At 37.2% G+C, this 18,825-nt stretch overlaps 1 protein-coding gene across 1 annotated transcript in view; it reads left to right on the top strand.

Annotated features, from left to right (window-relative positions):
- The window catches only part of SGIP1 (SH3GL interacting endocytic adaptor 1), a 207,282-nt gene that overhangs the window by 158,143 nt on the left and 30,314 nt on the right, over positions 1 to 18,825 (top strand). The window contains exons 17-18 of the mRNA XM_081225341.1: positions 3,283 to 3,348; positions 4,281 to 4,340. Coding sequence (XP_081081467.1) covers positions 3,283 to 3,348; positions 4,281 to 4,340 — 126 coding nt within the window. The remainder of the gene's footprint in view (positions 1 to 3,282; positions 3,349 to 4,280; positions 4,341 to 18,825) is intronic.

Here is an 18,825-nt window from a genome sequence, read left to right as displayed (position 1 = left end):
CTGACATCGACGGCTCAATAGTTCCCTCCCTCCACCAAGATACTTTTCTGACATTTCCTGTGACACTTGTGCCAAAATTGGGACATGTGTGGCAGAAACTGGATACTTATTATTTGTTCTTGCTTATTGCAAAGTTTAATATAATTCAAGGATTAAATGTTTAAGAGCATGTCTGATCTTCCTACACAACAATTCAAGTAAGAATTCGCTCCTGCCAGACTTTGGGCGTAAAATCTTTTTCATGAGACCTGTGATTATAAAGTAGTAAATCTGATGCCACAACTGAAAACAGGACTTTCTGTGCATTGTCAACATGCCAATAATGAAGAGTCCCTTTGCAACTATATGTCACTGAATTTAAGTTACCTTCAATTAGAAGATGCACTATTATTTTCTATATGACTGAGAAAGGGCGGAGAAAGCTGCCAGTTGAGGTAAGGTGCAATACTTTCTTATCCTATTGATTTTAAGACCCATCCCAATTCCAGAGAGGTTAAAAAGTACACATAGGGCTTCCCTGGTGGTGCAGTGGTTGAGAGTCCGCCTGCCGATGCAGGGGACACGGGTTCGTGCCCCGGTCTGGGAAGATCCCACATGCCGCGGAGCGGCTGGGCCCGTGAGCCATGGCCGCTGAGCCTGCGCGTCCGGAGCCTGTGCTCCACAACAGGAGAGGCCACAGCAGTGAGAGGCCCACGTACCGCAAAAAAAAAAAAAAAAAAAAAAAAAAAAAGTACACATAGTAGAATCAATGACATACAATAAACTCCTTTTGTACTGAACAAAGCTCACAGGACCTTCACTATTTGATTTGGGGGGAAGAATCCTATTAATATTATGTGAATAAAGAAAGTGTTTAAAGTTATTCTATTGTAAGAAACAAATTCCTAGACATTTAGAGATAAATGGAGTTATCTCTAATTGTATATAACCAATTTATTATTTGTTTCTTATTTCTATAGGTGATAGTCATTTTTTTTGATGTTTGCAAAACCTTCCTTTGGTACCCCAATGCAAAAAGACCACCACGAAGACAGTTTTTCTTCATTGTTAAATTCACTATGAATTATATTCCTTCACTGTTAATTATGCATTTTTAAATTACATCTTTAACATCCCAGGAATCTGTAATGAATGAAAGGTAATCATTTACGGGCACCAAAGGAAGCATCAGATGGACTTTGATGCTTCCTTTGGTGTAGATCTTTGAGCAAAAGTGATTTGTATTCAGTACAGGAATATTAGCCATCGCATTTAAAACTTAAAATATTTCCTCCAAGTCTTTGTCTCTCTAAGCTGGGTGGCAATTCTGACTTAGATAAGCTTTTTAAAAAATATATCTGTATTAACATCAATTATTCTGGACAAAAAGAAAGACCTCTGGAGGTGGATATTCTTGATCCCAATTTAAAATTCTCACACTTCAGTACTTTTTCCTTCTGCCCTTTTTTTTTTTTTTTTTTTTTTGGAAAAGCCTGTCTCCAGTACTGACTTCCCCATCTCAGATCCATCTGAGGCAATTTCCATGGTTAGTTCTTTTTTTTTTTTTTTTTTTTTTTTTCAGTACGCGGGCCTCTCACTCTTGTGGCCTCTCCCACCGTGGAGCACAGGCTCCGGACACGCAGGCTCAGCGGCCATGGCCCACGGGCCCAGCCGCTCCGCGGCATGTGGGATCTTCCCAGACCGGGGCACGAACCCGTGTCCCCTGCATCGGCAGGCAGACTCTCAACCACTGCGCCACCAGGGAAGCCCTCCATGGTTAGTTCTTAAGGAAATTTTTCTTCTGTACTTGATTTGAGTGTTGCCCTTATTTAAATTAAGCACAGAGCTATGCAACCACCCATTTTTTAAGTTCTCTGATTTATTTAATATGTTTTCTTCTAAGCGCTCAATGTCCACAACCACAATAAAAAATGATAGCCAAGCTGTTCAACCCTTATGAACCATTCTTTTGTAACTTCAGCTCAAAGAACAAATGACAGTATTGGAGGCTCCTCATTTTAAGGAGACTGTAAACAGAAAATTAGTTCTTCAAAAGAAAGGAATATTCTCCACCATTCCCCACTAATAGGTATGAAAAGGCACTGTTACATTCAGTTACTGCCAATGTAACTGTTTTGTGTCCTATTTTCTGGAGATATTATGGGGTATCCTTCTTAGGGCCAGTTCTTGTTCCTCTCCAACAGATATTATAGGAGTTGCATTCGCTTATTCTAGCCACCAAGGAAACTACATGTATATTAAAAGCTGATTGACAGGTGCTATCCTAGAGCCTTAAGAATTGACAAAGAAATAGTTTCCCTGCCTTATTCACTAAGTATTCACTAAGTCTAAGGAGGCAAGCTAGTAGAATATTTTCAAAGAAGCAGAGTTTTTGAAATAATTTTACTACCCTCATCCATTTCCTTATCTTACTTCTCTAAGTTCTAGGGAAGATTCTCCCTTACCAGTCTTTGTACAGAATTTATTCAATTTTCTATTAAGGTTATAATAATACCCTTCAGACATGTGGCATTGATTGATCTAAATCACATAGAATAAAACTTCAATTGTCTACATTTGTTTGTTGGTGAGGAGGGAGACCGTGTACAGAGATCCAGAATGGTTGGGATTCAGAGCAACTGTCGTGACCAGTTTACAAAGACATTTGGCCATGCCTGATACCATAGCCAAAGATGGAATTACAATAACGCTGTTCAAAATTAACAATCCATAACTACCAAGTACAGGTGCAAGGCAAATTGAATTTGGATATTGATGAAGTTAAAATGGGATACTTCATTCAGGGCCTCAGATTCATACTGTTGCATTTTTATGGTCTCATTAAAAGCTTCCTCTTTCCCCATGGGGAGGAAGGTGCATGCTGGGTGATCCCATTGAGCTGTCAGCGCTCTGTCCACAGGTTCTGTTGATGGATATATGTCCAGCCACTTGAGAATTGTGTCTGAGTGAAATACACCTGCACGAGTCAATTATTAATGATAGTGCTTTTAACAACTCCCTGAAAAGGTGGGGGTGTGATTTCTTCCATGGAGCTGACTTCAGTGAATTCACAGATGCTAAAATCTGGCATTTTTTAGATTTCCATTTCTTCTCATAGGCTCATCATGAAATAAGCACATCACTTTTTTATACCCTTTCCATAATCTCAGCGTCTTAGGTTTTGTTTCCTTTTCCATTAAAATCATTCCTGTGTTTCGATCAGTGAAGTGTGTTGCTTGATTTCATTTGAGATTTGTATTTGTGTTTTTGTTTTCCATTCTTTTATATTTCTTTGGTTCGTAGTGTCAGAAGATGATGTTTTTTATGACAAACTGCCCTCGTTTGAAAGGCGCTGTGAAACGCCTGCAGGTATGGTGCTAGCCGAGTGATCTCTAGATACCTAGACTTTAAAAATCCAAGCCCTTATGCCATCTGAATGCTCAATTCATGGATATGCTCCTCACCTCATGAGTGTCCAGTGCCGATCAGATGCACCGTCTATTTACCATTCATCGTGGAACTCATGCCACGGAAATGTTTTTTGAGACAACATTTTATAAAGCAGCAGGTTGCATGACAGTTTCTCAGTGAAAAGGTTCAAAAAAGGTGAGATGCTATTGCTTTGTGAATTTACAAAGGGAGGAATAATTTAACTGCTCAGAATTACATGTCCAGTGATGGCTTTTTAAATTAAAATTATAGTAGAGCACCGTGAGTAATCTTGTTTTTTCTTTGGTACGTAGGTAAAGGGTGTTTTGTGTCTGTATGCCTAAGGTGATTCCAGGGGAGGGGATGGAAGAAATATGACATCTTCCATGAACTTTCAATTGATATGCAATGCTGTTGTCATTGAAAACCTCAGCTAAGTTTTATATAACCTATAACTCTGAGTTTATCTTTTTGAAAACCTAGAAGGGGATGACATTGAAGATGAAATAAATACAGCAATTGCTGAATGACAGTTTGGCCAAACTAGTGCAGTTAAAATATGCTGACGCCCCTGCATGGCCAGGAAGACTTCTGCTCCATGCTCACCAGCACCGAGTACCAAGCTACCAGCAACACGTGCCCATCCCTTTAGGCCTCCATAGCTTTGCTTTTGCTTTCTGTTTCCCGAACTGAAAACAAAATAATAATAGTAACAGATTGCCAGCCTTCCCTTTTTCCTGCACGCTAATGGCATGCAGTGCCTCTGCCCTCCCCCCTAGTGAGATTAATGACCTGCTCTGTAACTCATACTGTGTCCTTCTCTCTCCCTCTCCTTAACCTTTCCCATCCCGCTTCAACTCCTGGCCATGCAGAGAATGAACAGCCTTCCCTCGTTTGGTTTGACAGAGGAAAGTTTTATTTGACTTTTGAAGGTAAGTAGTACATAGCATACCAGATTCTGATTTATCCTCCCCTCATGCCTTTTCCCCATTCACATTTTTAAATCCCAGTTCTCTTCAAAAGACCTGGTCTCACTTTCTATATAAAAATGCTATGGCTACTTCGAAAGTATTAAATACTAAAGAAAATATTCCATGAATTTGGTTTGTATGGGATCTTCAATTTTTTCATATTAAAAAATTAAAGCTAATTTGCAGTTAATATTGGTTACTTAATTAACTGTGTTAAATTGAAAAACAACAAACACCTTTTTTGGGCAAGGAACTTAACTCTGTCAACCAGGGCTCTTTCCTAACTCTTTTGCAAATGCAATACAACAAATATAAGGACATTTTTGGCTGGAATTGGAATTTAACTTTGCTTTGGATAATTAATATTTCAGATACAACATCCATTATTGTAAAATGTAAATGTGTAAATATTCTTATGACAAGCAATGCTGCATGGGAGATCAGAAAAGTGAGGAAAAGAAAAAAGGTATTTTAGTAAGTTCTATTTACATCTTCTGAAATGGAAATTGAAACTGGAATGACTAGTAAAATGGACAGCTACCACTGGACTTGCCATTTTAGAAGATGAAAGAAAATATATGTAAATATAATGTCAGATGTCTAACCTCAATGTTGGATAATTTGTTATATTCTGTATTAAGGATTAGCATTCTTCTGTTTTATATTTAAATTCTAAATCATTTTAACGGGCCAGGAATTTGATAAAATGGCCTGTTTAAACTATTGTATAGGAAAAATTAAGTAGTTCAACTTAATTAATGGACTATCTTACACATAGCACTTAAAACTCTGCTTTCTACGATTTTAAATAGCTAAGTTTATCTTGGGATAAAAAGTTGGCCAAAAAATATTCTACTCTAGAGTTGAACCTAAATATTGAACGTTTTATATTTCATGACAACAAAAAGAACTTTCTTAAGTGTGTGTTTTAGCACAATTGTAAAAAATCAGAATGACTGATACAGATTTTGAAGTAGTTTTTGTGGTGTGGCCTTTTTCTCTTAACAGTGACTTTTCCTTGCAAGATGGTCCCAGAGATGGAAGTCCTTAGCTTGGAGTAGCTTGGGTAGCAGCAGGAAATATTGTATGATTTAAAGCTTCCCAATACTTGATGTCTGTCCTGGGTCAGGCAGAGAACAGGTGGATAGGCAGTCTTTAAGGGAAGATGCATATTTTCCACATGATGTCGAAAACCTTCGTTGCCTCGGGCCATTAATTTTGTGATAACCAAGATGCAAAATCCACAAACTTATGACATGCTAAACTTTCTCTTCAAATCAGATGGAATTAAAAAGTGCCCAGGTGTATTTTTACTGATCAGCACATCTCAGAGCAGAAGCTACGGTTGAATAGGTTGGTGATCCTGACTTATAGCCAATACCTGCATACATAAAGGCCCTTTCTCTGGTTCAGTCTGGCCATGGTAGAAGTTGTAGTTTACCCTGCTTTAACCAGGAAATTAAGCCATATGCTACCGGCAACCTTCAAGTAACATCTGGGGCTCCAAAAAATATATTTCATAATTTTTTGTTGGTGTGGTTTGTTTTGGCTTTAGAGTATCTGTTGGTTGGTTTGCTTGTGTTTGGGTTTGGATTTCTTTAAACAGAGAGAGGTAAACTTTTTCTGAAGATACCAATCTAAAGAGAACTTTTGGTTGTTGGTTTGTTTGTTTTTAAAATCCACATCATCAATCAAATATAAGTATTAATAAACATATGGAATAACAATGTGAACCCCTTTTTTCATTTTAGGAAAAGAAAATATTTGTTAGTAGATTTTGGGGTATCTAAAGTTGGTAACATTGCCATTTTAATTAGTAAGATCCTAATTCCTTAAGCATCTCAATTTGAGCCAAGAGAGGTCATACAAGAAAGCGGTTGAATAGAAATTAATTGGAACCTATAGTTCTGGGTTAGCTTCATCTTGGACTTTGCTCAAGGCTGGAAAGTATAGACAGGGCTTCTTAAGGGACTATAGGAGCAGCTGTTTCATAAATGTGTCCCTAGTCTTCTCATCAAGAAACGCTCATGCAGATGAAAATACTTTGTTTTCATCATTTAAGTACATTAGTCTCAGGTAGTTTTAGCTAGTGCAACCTGGAATGATTTTTAAATTTTCTGCTGTGATGATAAAATGGCATAGAAACAGTGACATGTTAAAATGCCTTGAGAATAGTGCCCCTACCCAAATTTTAAACTCCCAAAAGACTGTCATTCAACATGTTTTATTGAGTAGCACTTTCAGTATATTCTTCTAGGGCACTCTGGCTTTACCCACATTTTTTATTATTAATGTTAATTATCATTATCTTCAATTATTTATTCAGGGAATGCAGAAGAGGAAGAAAGATTCCCAGCTCAAAATATTCACTTGTTCTAAATAGCTTTGAAATTATTATTTGTTGGCATCTAAATAGTGTTTCTATCATGTTCAAAACCTTAGCCTGTCTTATCCATTGCTTTGTTCTTACAGTGCTCTAGGCATTGTGGTTACCCAGTGAGTGTTTGAGTCACTGACCAATCAACCAACTCACTAATGAACATTGCCTTATGAACTTATTTGGAGATAACTTGAGATGCTTCACACCTCCAAATTTAACTTAACAAGAGAGATAGAAAAGCATTAGATGATAGTTCTAACTCAGAAGAGCTCCAAAGCTTGTGTTAGTGGTTTACTTTTATAAACAATTTCATTTTTAAAAAATTCACTGAAATTTTAACCTATTTAAGTTGAGCTGAAAAAATTGGTGAAGGTTACGAAAGGTGGTAACTGTTTAAATTCATTCATCCAGGAGTATATCCAACTGAAACTATCAAGTATTCTTCTGAGATGGAAGGAAGGGAAAGATATTTCCATAACAAGTAGAAGATGTGACTGTTAGATATTTGAATAATTCTGTAGAGCATTTGAACATCAGGATGTTTCCAGAAATGTGCTGTCCCTCTCTTTGTTTAACTTATTTAACTACAAAATCATCTTGTATCTGGTAATGGAGAAAAAGATGACCTACAACCATACATTCTTGAGTGTCACCTCTCCTCTGTGCATACAGCCACTTGCACTCTCCTCTCGAGACAGCTCCGTGCTCCCGTTTACTAGTCTCACTCCCACCAACCTTTGGGAATGCTATGTCCTTAGCAACACCCTTCTCTGCATTCCCAGGCTCTCTGCCACACTCGCCCACCTGTTTCCTTAACTGTATCCCAGCTCTCTCCAGGGGCCATCTCTTCTCCTCTAGCTCTCTCCACAGAAAGTTCCTCAGTCTTCTGTGGGCCCTATGTCATGGGACTACGAGTTCTCCCAACTCCCCATTGCTACCTCCAACTCCCACTCCCCTTAATGTAAAGCAGCCATCTGCTCATTCTACCTTTTACTTACGGCCATCCACCACTGACTACAGAGCATTCCTCTGCGTTCATCTACAGGCTTAGGGATGCTGGCAGCCCCTTTTCACCCTCTTCTCCACCTCACTCCCTAGCTTCATTTTGTGTCATAGATTCGATGTGGATGATCCACCCAACACCCTCGCTCCAGAGCCTCTTGACTTCTTCAGTTCCAATAAACTTTCCCTCCACTGATTAACCCACACCTCTGGCCACATCTTGGAAATGGTCCCTACTGACAAGTGTCATTTTGGCTATTTCAGAACTAACCATGTGTCCCCCTTCCTATACAATGATTCTTTCATTCAACAAATATTTATTGAGTACTACTGTGTGCCAGCACTGTGCCAGCACTGTCCTAGGCACTCCCCTGTAGGGAACAAAACGGGATAAATTCCCTGTCACCATGGAGCTTACATTTTAATGTGGAGAATCAAAAATTAAAAGATAAACAAATAAAATTTACAGTGTAAGTTCTACAGAAAAAATATAAAATAGGGAAGGAGAATGGAACATATTGAGGGTGAAAATAAATAAATAAGAGGGCCTGAGGTAATAAAAGTAATGAATAATAACAACTAACACCTGAGTTCTTACTATGCAAAAAGTACATTTCATCTACTATCTCATTTCATCTACTTTCTCATTTCATCTGCACAACTCACTGTTGGGGCAATTCAGATTCAGCTAACATAAGTCACTTTTTCAGGATCACTCAGCCAAGAAGAGGCAGAGAAGGGATTGAAACCAGGCTCCTAGCTGGAGACCGAGGCTGATGCTCTGCTCCGCATCCATGATCTCATTCAGCCTTCGCAACAGCCCCTTAAGATAGGTGATGCTGGCAGGTTTTTCCAACTCTCCTAACCTTCCAACTTCCTGGTCCCCTGACTACACCTTATCTTTGACCTTGTTGAAACCTCTAGTCTCATGTCCACCCCACTCTCGTTCAGTCCACTAGCCAAGCCTACATTCAAGTTTTCTTCTTTATCCAGGTTAGACCCCACAGAGGAAAAGGATGTCTCTATACAGTGGGATCTACATTTTCCTCTTTGGAATTATGTAGTCTATGTGAAAAAAGTAACACTTGGATATTTTTAACTTCTAACTTCCTTCAGTAGGTTATTAAATATCCTTGCTTAAAAATTGGTAAGACATAATCATAGTCATGGACCACTCAACTTTCTTCACCCTGACAATAATAATAGCATTCTGTAAGAAGCAAACAGGTCAAATTTTTCACATATGACCAGAAGGATAATAATTCATTCATCTGAGAGTCACTAAAGAAAGAAAAATTGAAAGGCATAACCAATTTTCTGGGAAGCAGCTGTTTTGCTAAATTCACAATATTCTTCAAGTGGGAAGTGTCCACTAATTGCCCCTACCCCACTGTAGGCCCTTTTCAATCAATAATGCAGTAAACTTATTGAGTACCCAACACTGCAAATCACAGTGTTAAGTGCAACTAAGTTGGGGAAACAATATAGAAACATAAAAAGCAATGATACAAGACTGTCTTCATTAAAAATATTAAAATCGCACTCCCTAGCTCTTCTGAATTTTTATATGTAAAGTACATTGTCAATATAAAATGTAAAGTCCTTTCTATTCATAACTGAAGGTCGCAGTTTTTAAAATAGCCTAAACCTGTGAAGAAGACTCAAGTGGAGCTGAACCTGCAAAATGTTCTACCAGGCAGATCTGCTGAGGGTTTCAGAATTCACTCGACCTCTTCACAAGAAATTAGTGACCTGGTTCTGAAAATCCTGGGATTGACCAACATGCTGATATTTCACTTGTTCCTGTTCTTTGAGGCAGGTGCCTTGGCTCACATGTTTTGTGTATGACTGTCATGCTGGAGATAGACAAGAAAGTAAAAGAGAAGCCTCTCTCTTTATTCTACTCAATCCTGACAACAAACATGTGGGGTGTTTCCCTTCACACTGAACAATTCTGACATAACTTCCTGGAGTTAGGCACACCCCACAGCTCAGTCCCACAAGGCTGCCCCCCACTTTACCCGCCAGTCACAAGTCCCACAAGTCACCTGTACTTCTCATTGACTGACAGTAAGGGACAAGGAGGACTTCAGACACCTAGGATTGCTCCAGTTTGAAGAATGACTTGAGCAAAGGCGTTAGGGTGAGTGATATCCGTGTCATATCCAGGAATGATATCCACATTATATTCAGTAAACACTGGGAGAGGCCAGGAATGTTTTAAGAAATGCTCTTGAAAAGTAAGTAGAGATCATATTCCAAAAGGCTTTCAATACTGAGAGAAGGAATTTGATTACAATCTTTATGCAAGGTGGAACTCTGAGAAATTTTGGAGAAAGAAAGTGGTAGGATCATCTTTGACTTTTAGGATTAGAGGCACAGAGAAATTTGGGGATTTACTGAAGCAGTTTGGGAGAAGTAGGAAAGAACCGACGGTACCGTTTTCACGGAGAGCTTTGAAAAACGCCACTGGGGTAGAAACATCTGACATCTAGTAGGTTGTGGAAAATAAGTGAACACTTCCATTCTGAGACACAGGGAGAAGGGTACTGTTGTAAACCAGGAGAAAGGAGACTCCAAGAGCACTAGATTTGGTCAGAACGAATGAGTTTCTTTGGAGACGTCTCAGCTTTGAAGTCCTGAACACCATCTATATAATATGAGTCCAGGAGTAAACAGACTGTGGAAACATGGGAGTTATTTGCTTAGAGGTGAGGGCTGAATCCAGGGAGGTAAGGGTTTAGCCTTGGGGCAAGCCTGTATCAGGAGCCATATGGGAAAAGGAATGCATTGTAGCCTGGAACTTGCTCCATTGTATCTTTTCTTTAAATAGCCACACAAGTATTAATGGTTAATTTTGAATGCAGGATATTTAATGGACAGGTTTTTGTGGTATATATTAAGTGCCTAGATCTTTTGCTCATCTGTTGTCTCTCGGTCGTTCGTGTTCGGGGGAGAGTGCCTAACCGGCTCACCCAGCTACACTCTGAGTATGACAGTTCACCTAAGTAATAGATAGGAAAATTGCAAACACCAAGCCTAGAAGGAGGATACCAACTTCTAGAAGGCCATTATTGCAAATACAAGTTAGTGTAGAGGTGACATCCTGCCTCTTTTCCCTGACCGCTGCCTGTCCATGCCTTTCGTCCTCTCTTGGGCGTATGTCCTTCTCCTCTGTCTTGTAAGCTTCTATCTCTTCCTCCTGACCCACAGACGTGGACACTCAAAACTGAACATCATTTGAGACTGAAGGAATCTTTAATATTTGTTGAGTACATCAAACAAAAGCGTAATGACTTGTATAAACCTTACAAATAATTGAATAATGAATTTTGTATTTCTTGGCTTATAAATAGAAAGAAAATTGTTTCTTTTAATAGGGCACTTCATTTTTCTTTTTCCATGAAGTAGGAGCTCTTGCAATAAATGTTAAAGTTCCCTGCCTATCCCCACGGTAAACCTATATAAGTCATGTTCAAAAGAGCAGTTAGGTGCTTGTTATGATATTGCAGAGTTTCTAAACTCCTCCTCATGGTAGCAGCAATGTGTCTAGACATGCTCGCAGTTAATATTCTCTAGCAGGAATTAGGACTGTCTACATATGTTTATATGTATGTGCACAAAATTGATTAAAATGCTAAGGTTTACCATGTTTACCAATTCTACAATTGGTAGGTATCTGATAGGGAAAACAATGAACAAATTTGTAGAATACGGCCTTGATAATATTACTATAAGGACAAATATTGTTGTGGCTGTATTCATTCAGTCAGCAAGTAATTACTGAGTCTCTACTATGTGCTCAGCACTATGAAAGGTACTGGGGTTACAGTCGGGAAAAAGAAAGGCATGTTTCTACCTTCATGGAGCATAGAAAAGACATTAAACAAGTTGTTACAATAACGTGCAGAGATTGTTATAATTCAGGAGATAGGGTGTTTTGGGAGGCACCCAGCAGAAAGACAACCTGTCCTAGAAGTTAGGGAGAGCTTCCAGAAGAAGAGACAGGCATGACTTTTAAGTCTACACAGAGTCCACTTTAAAGAAAGATAAAATGTTTTGCTGAGTTAGAGTTCTAATAAAAATCTTACATAATGTATAAATGTTAATCTAAAGGCATATTGGATATTATCCTAGATATTAGAAATAGAAAAAGAGTCCCCATTTAATTTATATTAGTTTACTCTCAGTGTACACACATGCATGCACTCACACATATATCCATAGAGATAGAGAAAAATATATGGAATATATATATATTTAGAGAGAAGGAGAAAGTGTGTGTGTGTGTATGTGCATGCATTGGCTTTGGAATTAGCCTTCGGGGTCTAAATTATAGTCTAAGCATGATGTGACTTTAGGGAGGCTACTTAACCTAAGTCTTGGTTTTCTTCTCTGGAAATTGGAATAGTTATGGTATTACTAGGAAATAGTAACCTATTTCATAGGGTTGTAGTGGTTGTAGTAAAGATTAAATAGTCAAGTACGAGGTCAGTGCATGCAAAGTGCTCAATAATGATTAGCTGCTACCACTGTTGTCCAACTTCCCATATCCCTGGACTGCTTTGTTTAGTTATTTCCTGCTTTGAAGAAGGTCGTGTTGCTGCATTCTAGTCTTCTTCCACATAAAGCATCTGGCAACTCAATCTGCTGTGAGCTGCTACATGGCCCCCCACTCTTTGTCAGCAGGGACAATGGGCCATCTTTTCTGGCTGCTTATGGGTCAGGAGAATCACGTGGAAGCAGGATGCGTCCTCCTGCTGTACACTCACTTCCTACCACCAGCCTCCACCAGAGCCAATCATTAAAGCTGCCTCGCTGAGGCTAATGATCGGCCTGGTGATACATTCCTCGGGACGCTGTGTTCATGCTGATGGGAAATGTTGGAAGAAAATCTGTTATCATTTCTTTTATTAAGGAATTTGTAAATCAAGGTATTTCAGCAAATTTGACAAGTAACTTCAAACTTCCTGAGAAAAGAATGGAGAAGCTGAGAATCACCAGAAGGATCTATTTTACCTTTGCATAGTTGTGAGCCTTCATCATGCATAGCTTTTTTTTAACTGAAGTATGGTTGATGTACAATATTATATGTTACAGGTGAGAAATATAGTGATTCACAATTTCTAAAGGTTATACTCCATTTAAAGTTATTATAAAATATTAGCTATATTCCTTGTGTTGTACAATATATCCCTGTAACTTATTTTACACATACTAGTTTGTACAATAGTTTTTTATTATGTGTCTTCTAAGAAGAGCTGTCCACAGATGGAGACAGCCCATACATTGTACTCCTGACTCTGACTGCCCCAGACAGAGAAAAGGACCTTTGATTACCCCCTAGAGAGAGGAGAGCTGACACAGTGAATGAAAACGGGATTCAAAGAGGTGATGTCAAGACTCTGGAGAATCTCCCACTTCTAAGCCCTTTTATGTATGTGGAATGTATATATTTCATCAATATCAAACATACTCCTAATAGACTTTAGTCAATTACTTGTGAAAGGCCTTTGTAAACTATAAAGTACTATACAAATGTAATCATTTCTTAAAATAATAATTAACATTAATGAATACTTAATATGTGCTAAGAATTTTACATTCATTGCTTTATTTATTAAATCAAAGATTAATTTTGGGTCATCAAGATAAGGCATTAAGATAAGTCATTGCCCTTAAGATTTTAACCCTTTTGTATCTTCAACTATTTTGCAACATGTATGTGGCAATAATCTCTGCTAGAGTGTAGAATTTCAGCAGACAGGAATTTTCATGGACGTGTTCCTTTTCTGCTGGCTCTGCTGTACTGAGTCACCAGGATTAGTACTTAGTCACCATTAGTAAATATGGCCTTGGGGCTTCTTTTCCTGCTGGCACATATTCACACAGACAGTGTGTGCGACTTACAATTGTGTTGCTCAGTCTTATATTCAGAGTAACTGCAACATTGCTTCAAGATTTGATTTAGAGGCTCATTGAACTATGACTTTGAGAAACACGAAAGTTTTTTCTGGAGAAGTATCACAAAGGGGCAAGGGTGAGGTTAATTTTTCAAAGATGTTTTGGTGACTTTCTGGAGTTGCAGTCATCATTGTAACAGGTGAGTCCAGGAAGGGGAAGAATGAGTTACTTAATGTTGATTACTCCTTTCCTAGATTTTGCCTTTTTTGACTCTGCTCACAGCCCATTCTCCAGGAAACTGGTGGCTCAAAGAGCAGGCTTTCAGGCAGTCAGACTAGGACTGACAGCATTCTTTATGCCTCTCCATTCATAAATATCAAGTATCATAAAATTCAAAATTACCGGCATCTACTTTTTAACTGTAAGAACAGAAACCATTCAAGAAATAAAGGACAAATGTAGAAACTTCAGAGTTATTTAAGAACCTAGTATAACTCTCAGTTTCTTTCTTTTTCAATTTTTGTGTTATATTGGAGTATAGTTGATTAACAATGTTGTGTTAGTTTCATGTGTATAGCAAAGTGATTCACTTATATCAATACATGTACATGTATCTATTCTTTTTCAAATTCTTTTCCCATAGGTTATTACAGAGTATTGAGTAGAGTTCCCTGTACTATACAGTAGGTCCTTGTTGGTTATCTATTTTAAACATAACAGTGTGTACATGTCAATCCCAAACTCCCAATCTATCCCTCGCCCACTTCCCCTCCCCGTAACCATAAGTTCGTTATCTAAGCCTATGAATCTGTTTCTGTTTTGTAAATAAGTTCATTTGTATCATTTTTTTAGATTCTGCATATAAGTGATATCAAATGATATTTGTCTTTCTGTCTGACTTACTTCACTGAGCATAATAATCTCCAAGTCCATCCATGTTGCTGCAAATGGCATTATTTCATTCTTTTTAATGGCTGAGTAATACTCCATTGTATATATGTACCACATCTTCTATTTATAATATTTTTTGCCACACTATCCCTAATTATGCTCATTATATAAAATTTAGAAAAACAGAAAGCTATAAAAATGAAATAATCTATAATCAAATAACCATAGACAACCATTGTTTTGGTGTATTTTATTTCTAAGATTTTTCTTGTGTAGGTGACTGTGTGTGTGTGTATGTGTGTGTAGTTTATATGTTCATACAGTATATTAGTATGCATTCTCTTACTTTAACGTATAATAATGTCCCCCATGCCATTAAACTGTATTTGAAAATAGCTCATTGTTTTATTCTGATTGTGAAATTGATGTAAGCATATTACTTTTTAAAACTTCAAACAATATGGAGAAGTATAGATAAAAGAGTAAATACAGAGAAAGAAGGAAATCCTGCTATTTGCAACAACGTGGATGGATCTTGAGGGAGACAAATACTACATGGTATCACCTATATGTGGAATCTAGAAAAGAAAAAGTCAGACTCATAGAAACAGAGAGTAGAAAAGTGGTTGCCAGGGGCTGGATGTGGGGGAAATAAGGAGAGGCTGGTAAAAGGGTACAAATTTTCAACTATAAGATGAATAAGGTCTGAGGATATAATGTGTAACGTAGTGACTATAGTTGATGGCACTGTATTGTATTGATACAATTGAAATTTGCTAAGAGAGTAGAACTTAAATGTTCTCACAAAAGAAATAAAGAAGGAAGGAAGGAAAGGAAAGGAAGGAAGGAAAGGAAGGAAGGAAGGAAGAAAAACATGTGAGGTGATGGACGTGTGAATTAACTAAATGGGAGGAATCCTCCGTAATGTATATGTAGATCAAATCATCACACATACACATTATATATCTTACAATTTTATTTCTCAATTGTACCTCAATAAAGTTAAAGAAAAAAGATCCTGGAACTGAAAAAAAAAGAGTAAATACAACGCTGAAATCACACGTGTGTGTGTGTGTGTGCACGTGTGCATGCTGCATTTACTTGATTCCAAAAAACCATCCATTGGGATGTGCTCCATTGGTTTAACAACACTTCAGGTGCAAAATAAGCTTCATTAAAAGTATAAAGGCATTTTTTCCTAACTAACGATAACACACAAATTGCAAGCCACTATCTTCAGTATAACCATCAGAAATTGAATCTAAACTTATTTCAATTTCAGAATTAAAAATACACCTAAGTCACTCTGTCCATCAGCAGTTATATTTAATATCACAGTGACTTGATGCTTTTTATACAGCATGTTCATAATCTTGGTCTTTTTATTCTCTTTGATGTTGATGGTTTCATTTGGGGGCACATCAAAAATTCCAAGGTTTTATCTGCATTCGTATTCCTAAGTTTATTTATAAATTGCCAAAAGGTAACTTTCTTGATAGTCAGCCAGAAGTTGTTGACAGATACAGTTTTAGCACCTGAGTTATATATTCTTTCATGATGCATAATTCAGTCATAACCTACTTGTCCCATCTTTTGAAATTCCATGGTTTACATTTCAAAGAATCTGGCAGTTTCTCCTGCCTGCCGTTGCATGGCTTGGTGTGTGACAGTTTATCTTCTGTGTACAAATAACTTTCACTTTATTACTGCATCAGATGGAATCTTTAAAAAAAATTCTTAAGGGAAAATAAGGGTCCAAATTTAATCACATGAGAGGCTGTCAATTCAAATAACTCAACTCAACTGAGGGGACCTCGAGATGAGCTGATTACTTCTAATCAAGGTTACGTTCCCACAAATACAAGCAAAGACAACTCTGGAACATGTTCTGTTAGCAGCTGCCAGTTTTCTTTTGACATTGATTACAAGATGCATCTCAATTTCAGAAATTTTAATATTTTCATGTTTTCAAAAGTATGTTTCTTAACAATCAAAGAAGTATGTATGATTTTATGCAAATAGAAGATAGACTCTGCTCTATAACCTGCATTCAATAGTAGCCATTTAAATTTATGATATGGAGTGTTTGGGATATATATGTGTGTGCATTATATACATATACATCTATATAATCATGTTAATGGTTCCATAGTATTATATTGTATGCATGTACCTTTCTTTTGTTAATGGATATTTAGGTTGGTTTTTTCCTTTTTTTTTTTTGCTATTGTGTAAACTGGTTCAATGAGCAGCCTTAAACCTATGTCCTCACGTACTTGTGTGAATTTTTCCAAAAGATAAACTGCTAAAACTAGAATCACTGTGTTAAAGGGTATGCACATCTAAAATAATACTACATATTTCCAAATGTCCATCCAAAAATTTATACCAGCATTATGATTAACATTTTTTCCATGCACTTATCAACACTGAATTATGTCAGTATTTCTCATCTTTTCCAATCTAATAGGTAAAATGTGATATGTGATTGTTTTTAGCTCTATTTTTAATTACTGAAAACCTTTTAATATCTGCATAGCATTTTATTCTGTCATGAATTGTGATTTATTTCACTTCAGTTATTAGGCATTTAAATTGCTTCAAGTTCTCCCACATGCCATGAACATCTTTGCACATAATTCTTTGGCCTTAAGACATTTTCTTAGAATAGATCCTTAAAATTGGAATTATGGGCTAAATTTATGACAGTTTTAAAAGCTCATGATACACATTGCCAAGCAGTTTTCTAGAAAGGTTATACCAACTTTTACTTCCATCAACATTATATTACAGTGCCTATTTCATTATATGCTCACATGCATGAAGTATTGGTTTTTTCAGATCTTTTCTAATCTGAAAAGATAAAAAATTATTTCTCTCTTCCTGTTGTATTTCTTTGATTACTAGTGAGGCTGAGCTTATTTTCAAACTTTTTAGCCATTTATGGTTCCTCTGTGGGGTCCTTACTAGATATTTTCCCAATGATCTTGATTAGCCCGCCCATAATTTCAGCCCCATAGATATTATTCACTCTAAGTTTGAAGAAAGAAATAAACCATTATTATCCTTTAGCAAAACCAGTCCCGTAAAGTTTTTCCCAAGAGAGTTGATGAGGTGTAAAGGACATTCACAACTAATGACCCTTTTAAAGCTGTAAACCAGATCTTCTCAAACTGTTTTTTCATTATCCCCCTTCCTTTACCCACAGAGTCTTTTTAGACCTTTGTTTCCCCCTCATTGCTCCCCAGTAGAATTTTAATATCACAGATGTACTGTACACCTGGTTATGTACTGTATGAATATCTGTGTGCTTCATACATAAAAAGGTAAAGATTTCCTTCACCTTCCCCTAAGAACCAATTTCTACCCCTTTTGGGGAGAAGCTGCCCCATTAAGAATACATACTGTGCATCCAGCTGGATCTTGAAGCAAACTTTCTAACATGAACAGGCCAACATTGAAAATACAATTGAAGTTAGACCTGGTTTCAGTCACAGCACCTTTCTACTTACTATAGAGCAAGTTACCTTGAGCAAATTATTTAATTTCACTAAACTTCAATCTCCTCAATGGTAACACATGCCTAATAATGGTATGTATCTCAAAGAGATGTTTGGAAAGTAGAAGACATAATGCATGTAAAATATTCAGCACAATGGCCATCCCATATAAGTGTTCTACATAGAGTAGCTCTTCATGTCTTCTCCACATTCTTTGTCATACCACACTCTAGCTGGCTTAGCTTCAGATGCTTAATCACTCTCAGTACTGTCTGTATGAAGTTGTATAGGGTTTGGTCATGTGAGTCCTCATACTGAAGACGTTTTCATTATGGCTTTGTCTCCTGCATTATGTCCATTTCTAATAATAGTCCTTGTGTTGAATATGCTTGATGTGACTTTGATGATGAAAATGAAACATAATTTTCCCATTTTCTGAGTCAACCATATTATTTTAGCAAGTTAATTAAATACGGCATTAATTAATATTGGGTGATGGTTTGAGAACTGTAAGTAAAGACCCAGTTTGAAGAAAATTCTCTATAAAATACAACAAAAATGTCGACCAATCACATGTTTATGGACTAAGTGGAATTTGAAAAGCAACAATTATATGCACATGAAATATATATATTATATGTGTATATATACATTTTACACATAAAATATATTTTTATATATTTTATATATATGTATATCTCTCCAAGGCAGGTGAGCAGGGACTTTTGAAGAGGAAGACTGAAAACAACTCTAATCCTATTTACATACC

Source organism: Mesoplodon bidens, assembly GCF_964165515.1.
Source record: "Mesoplodon bidens genome assembly, chromosome: 2".
NCBI lineage: Eukaryota > Metazoa > Chordata > Mammalia > Artiodactyla > Ziphiidae > Mesoplodon > Mesoplodon bidens.
Note: the sequence above shows the minus strand (reverse complement) of the source record. Positions and strands in the feature narration are given on the sequence as shown.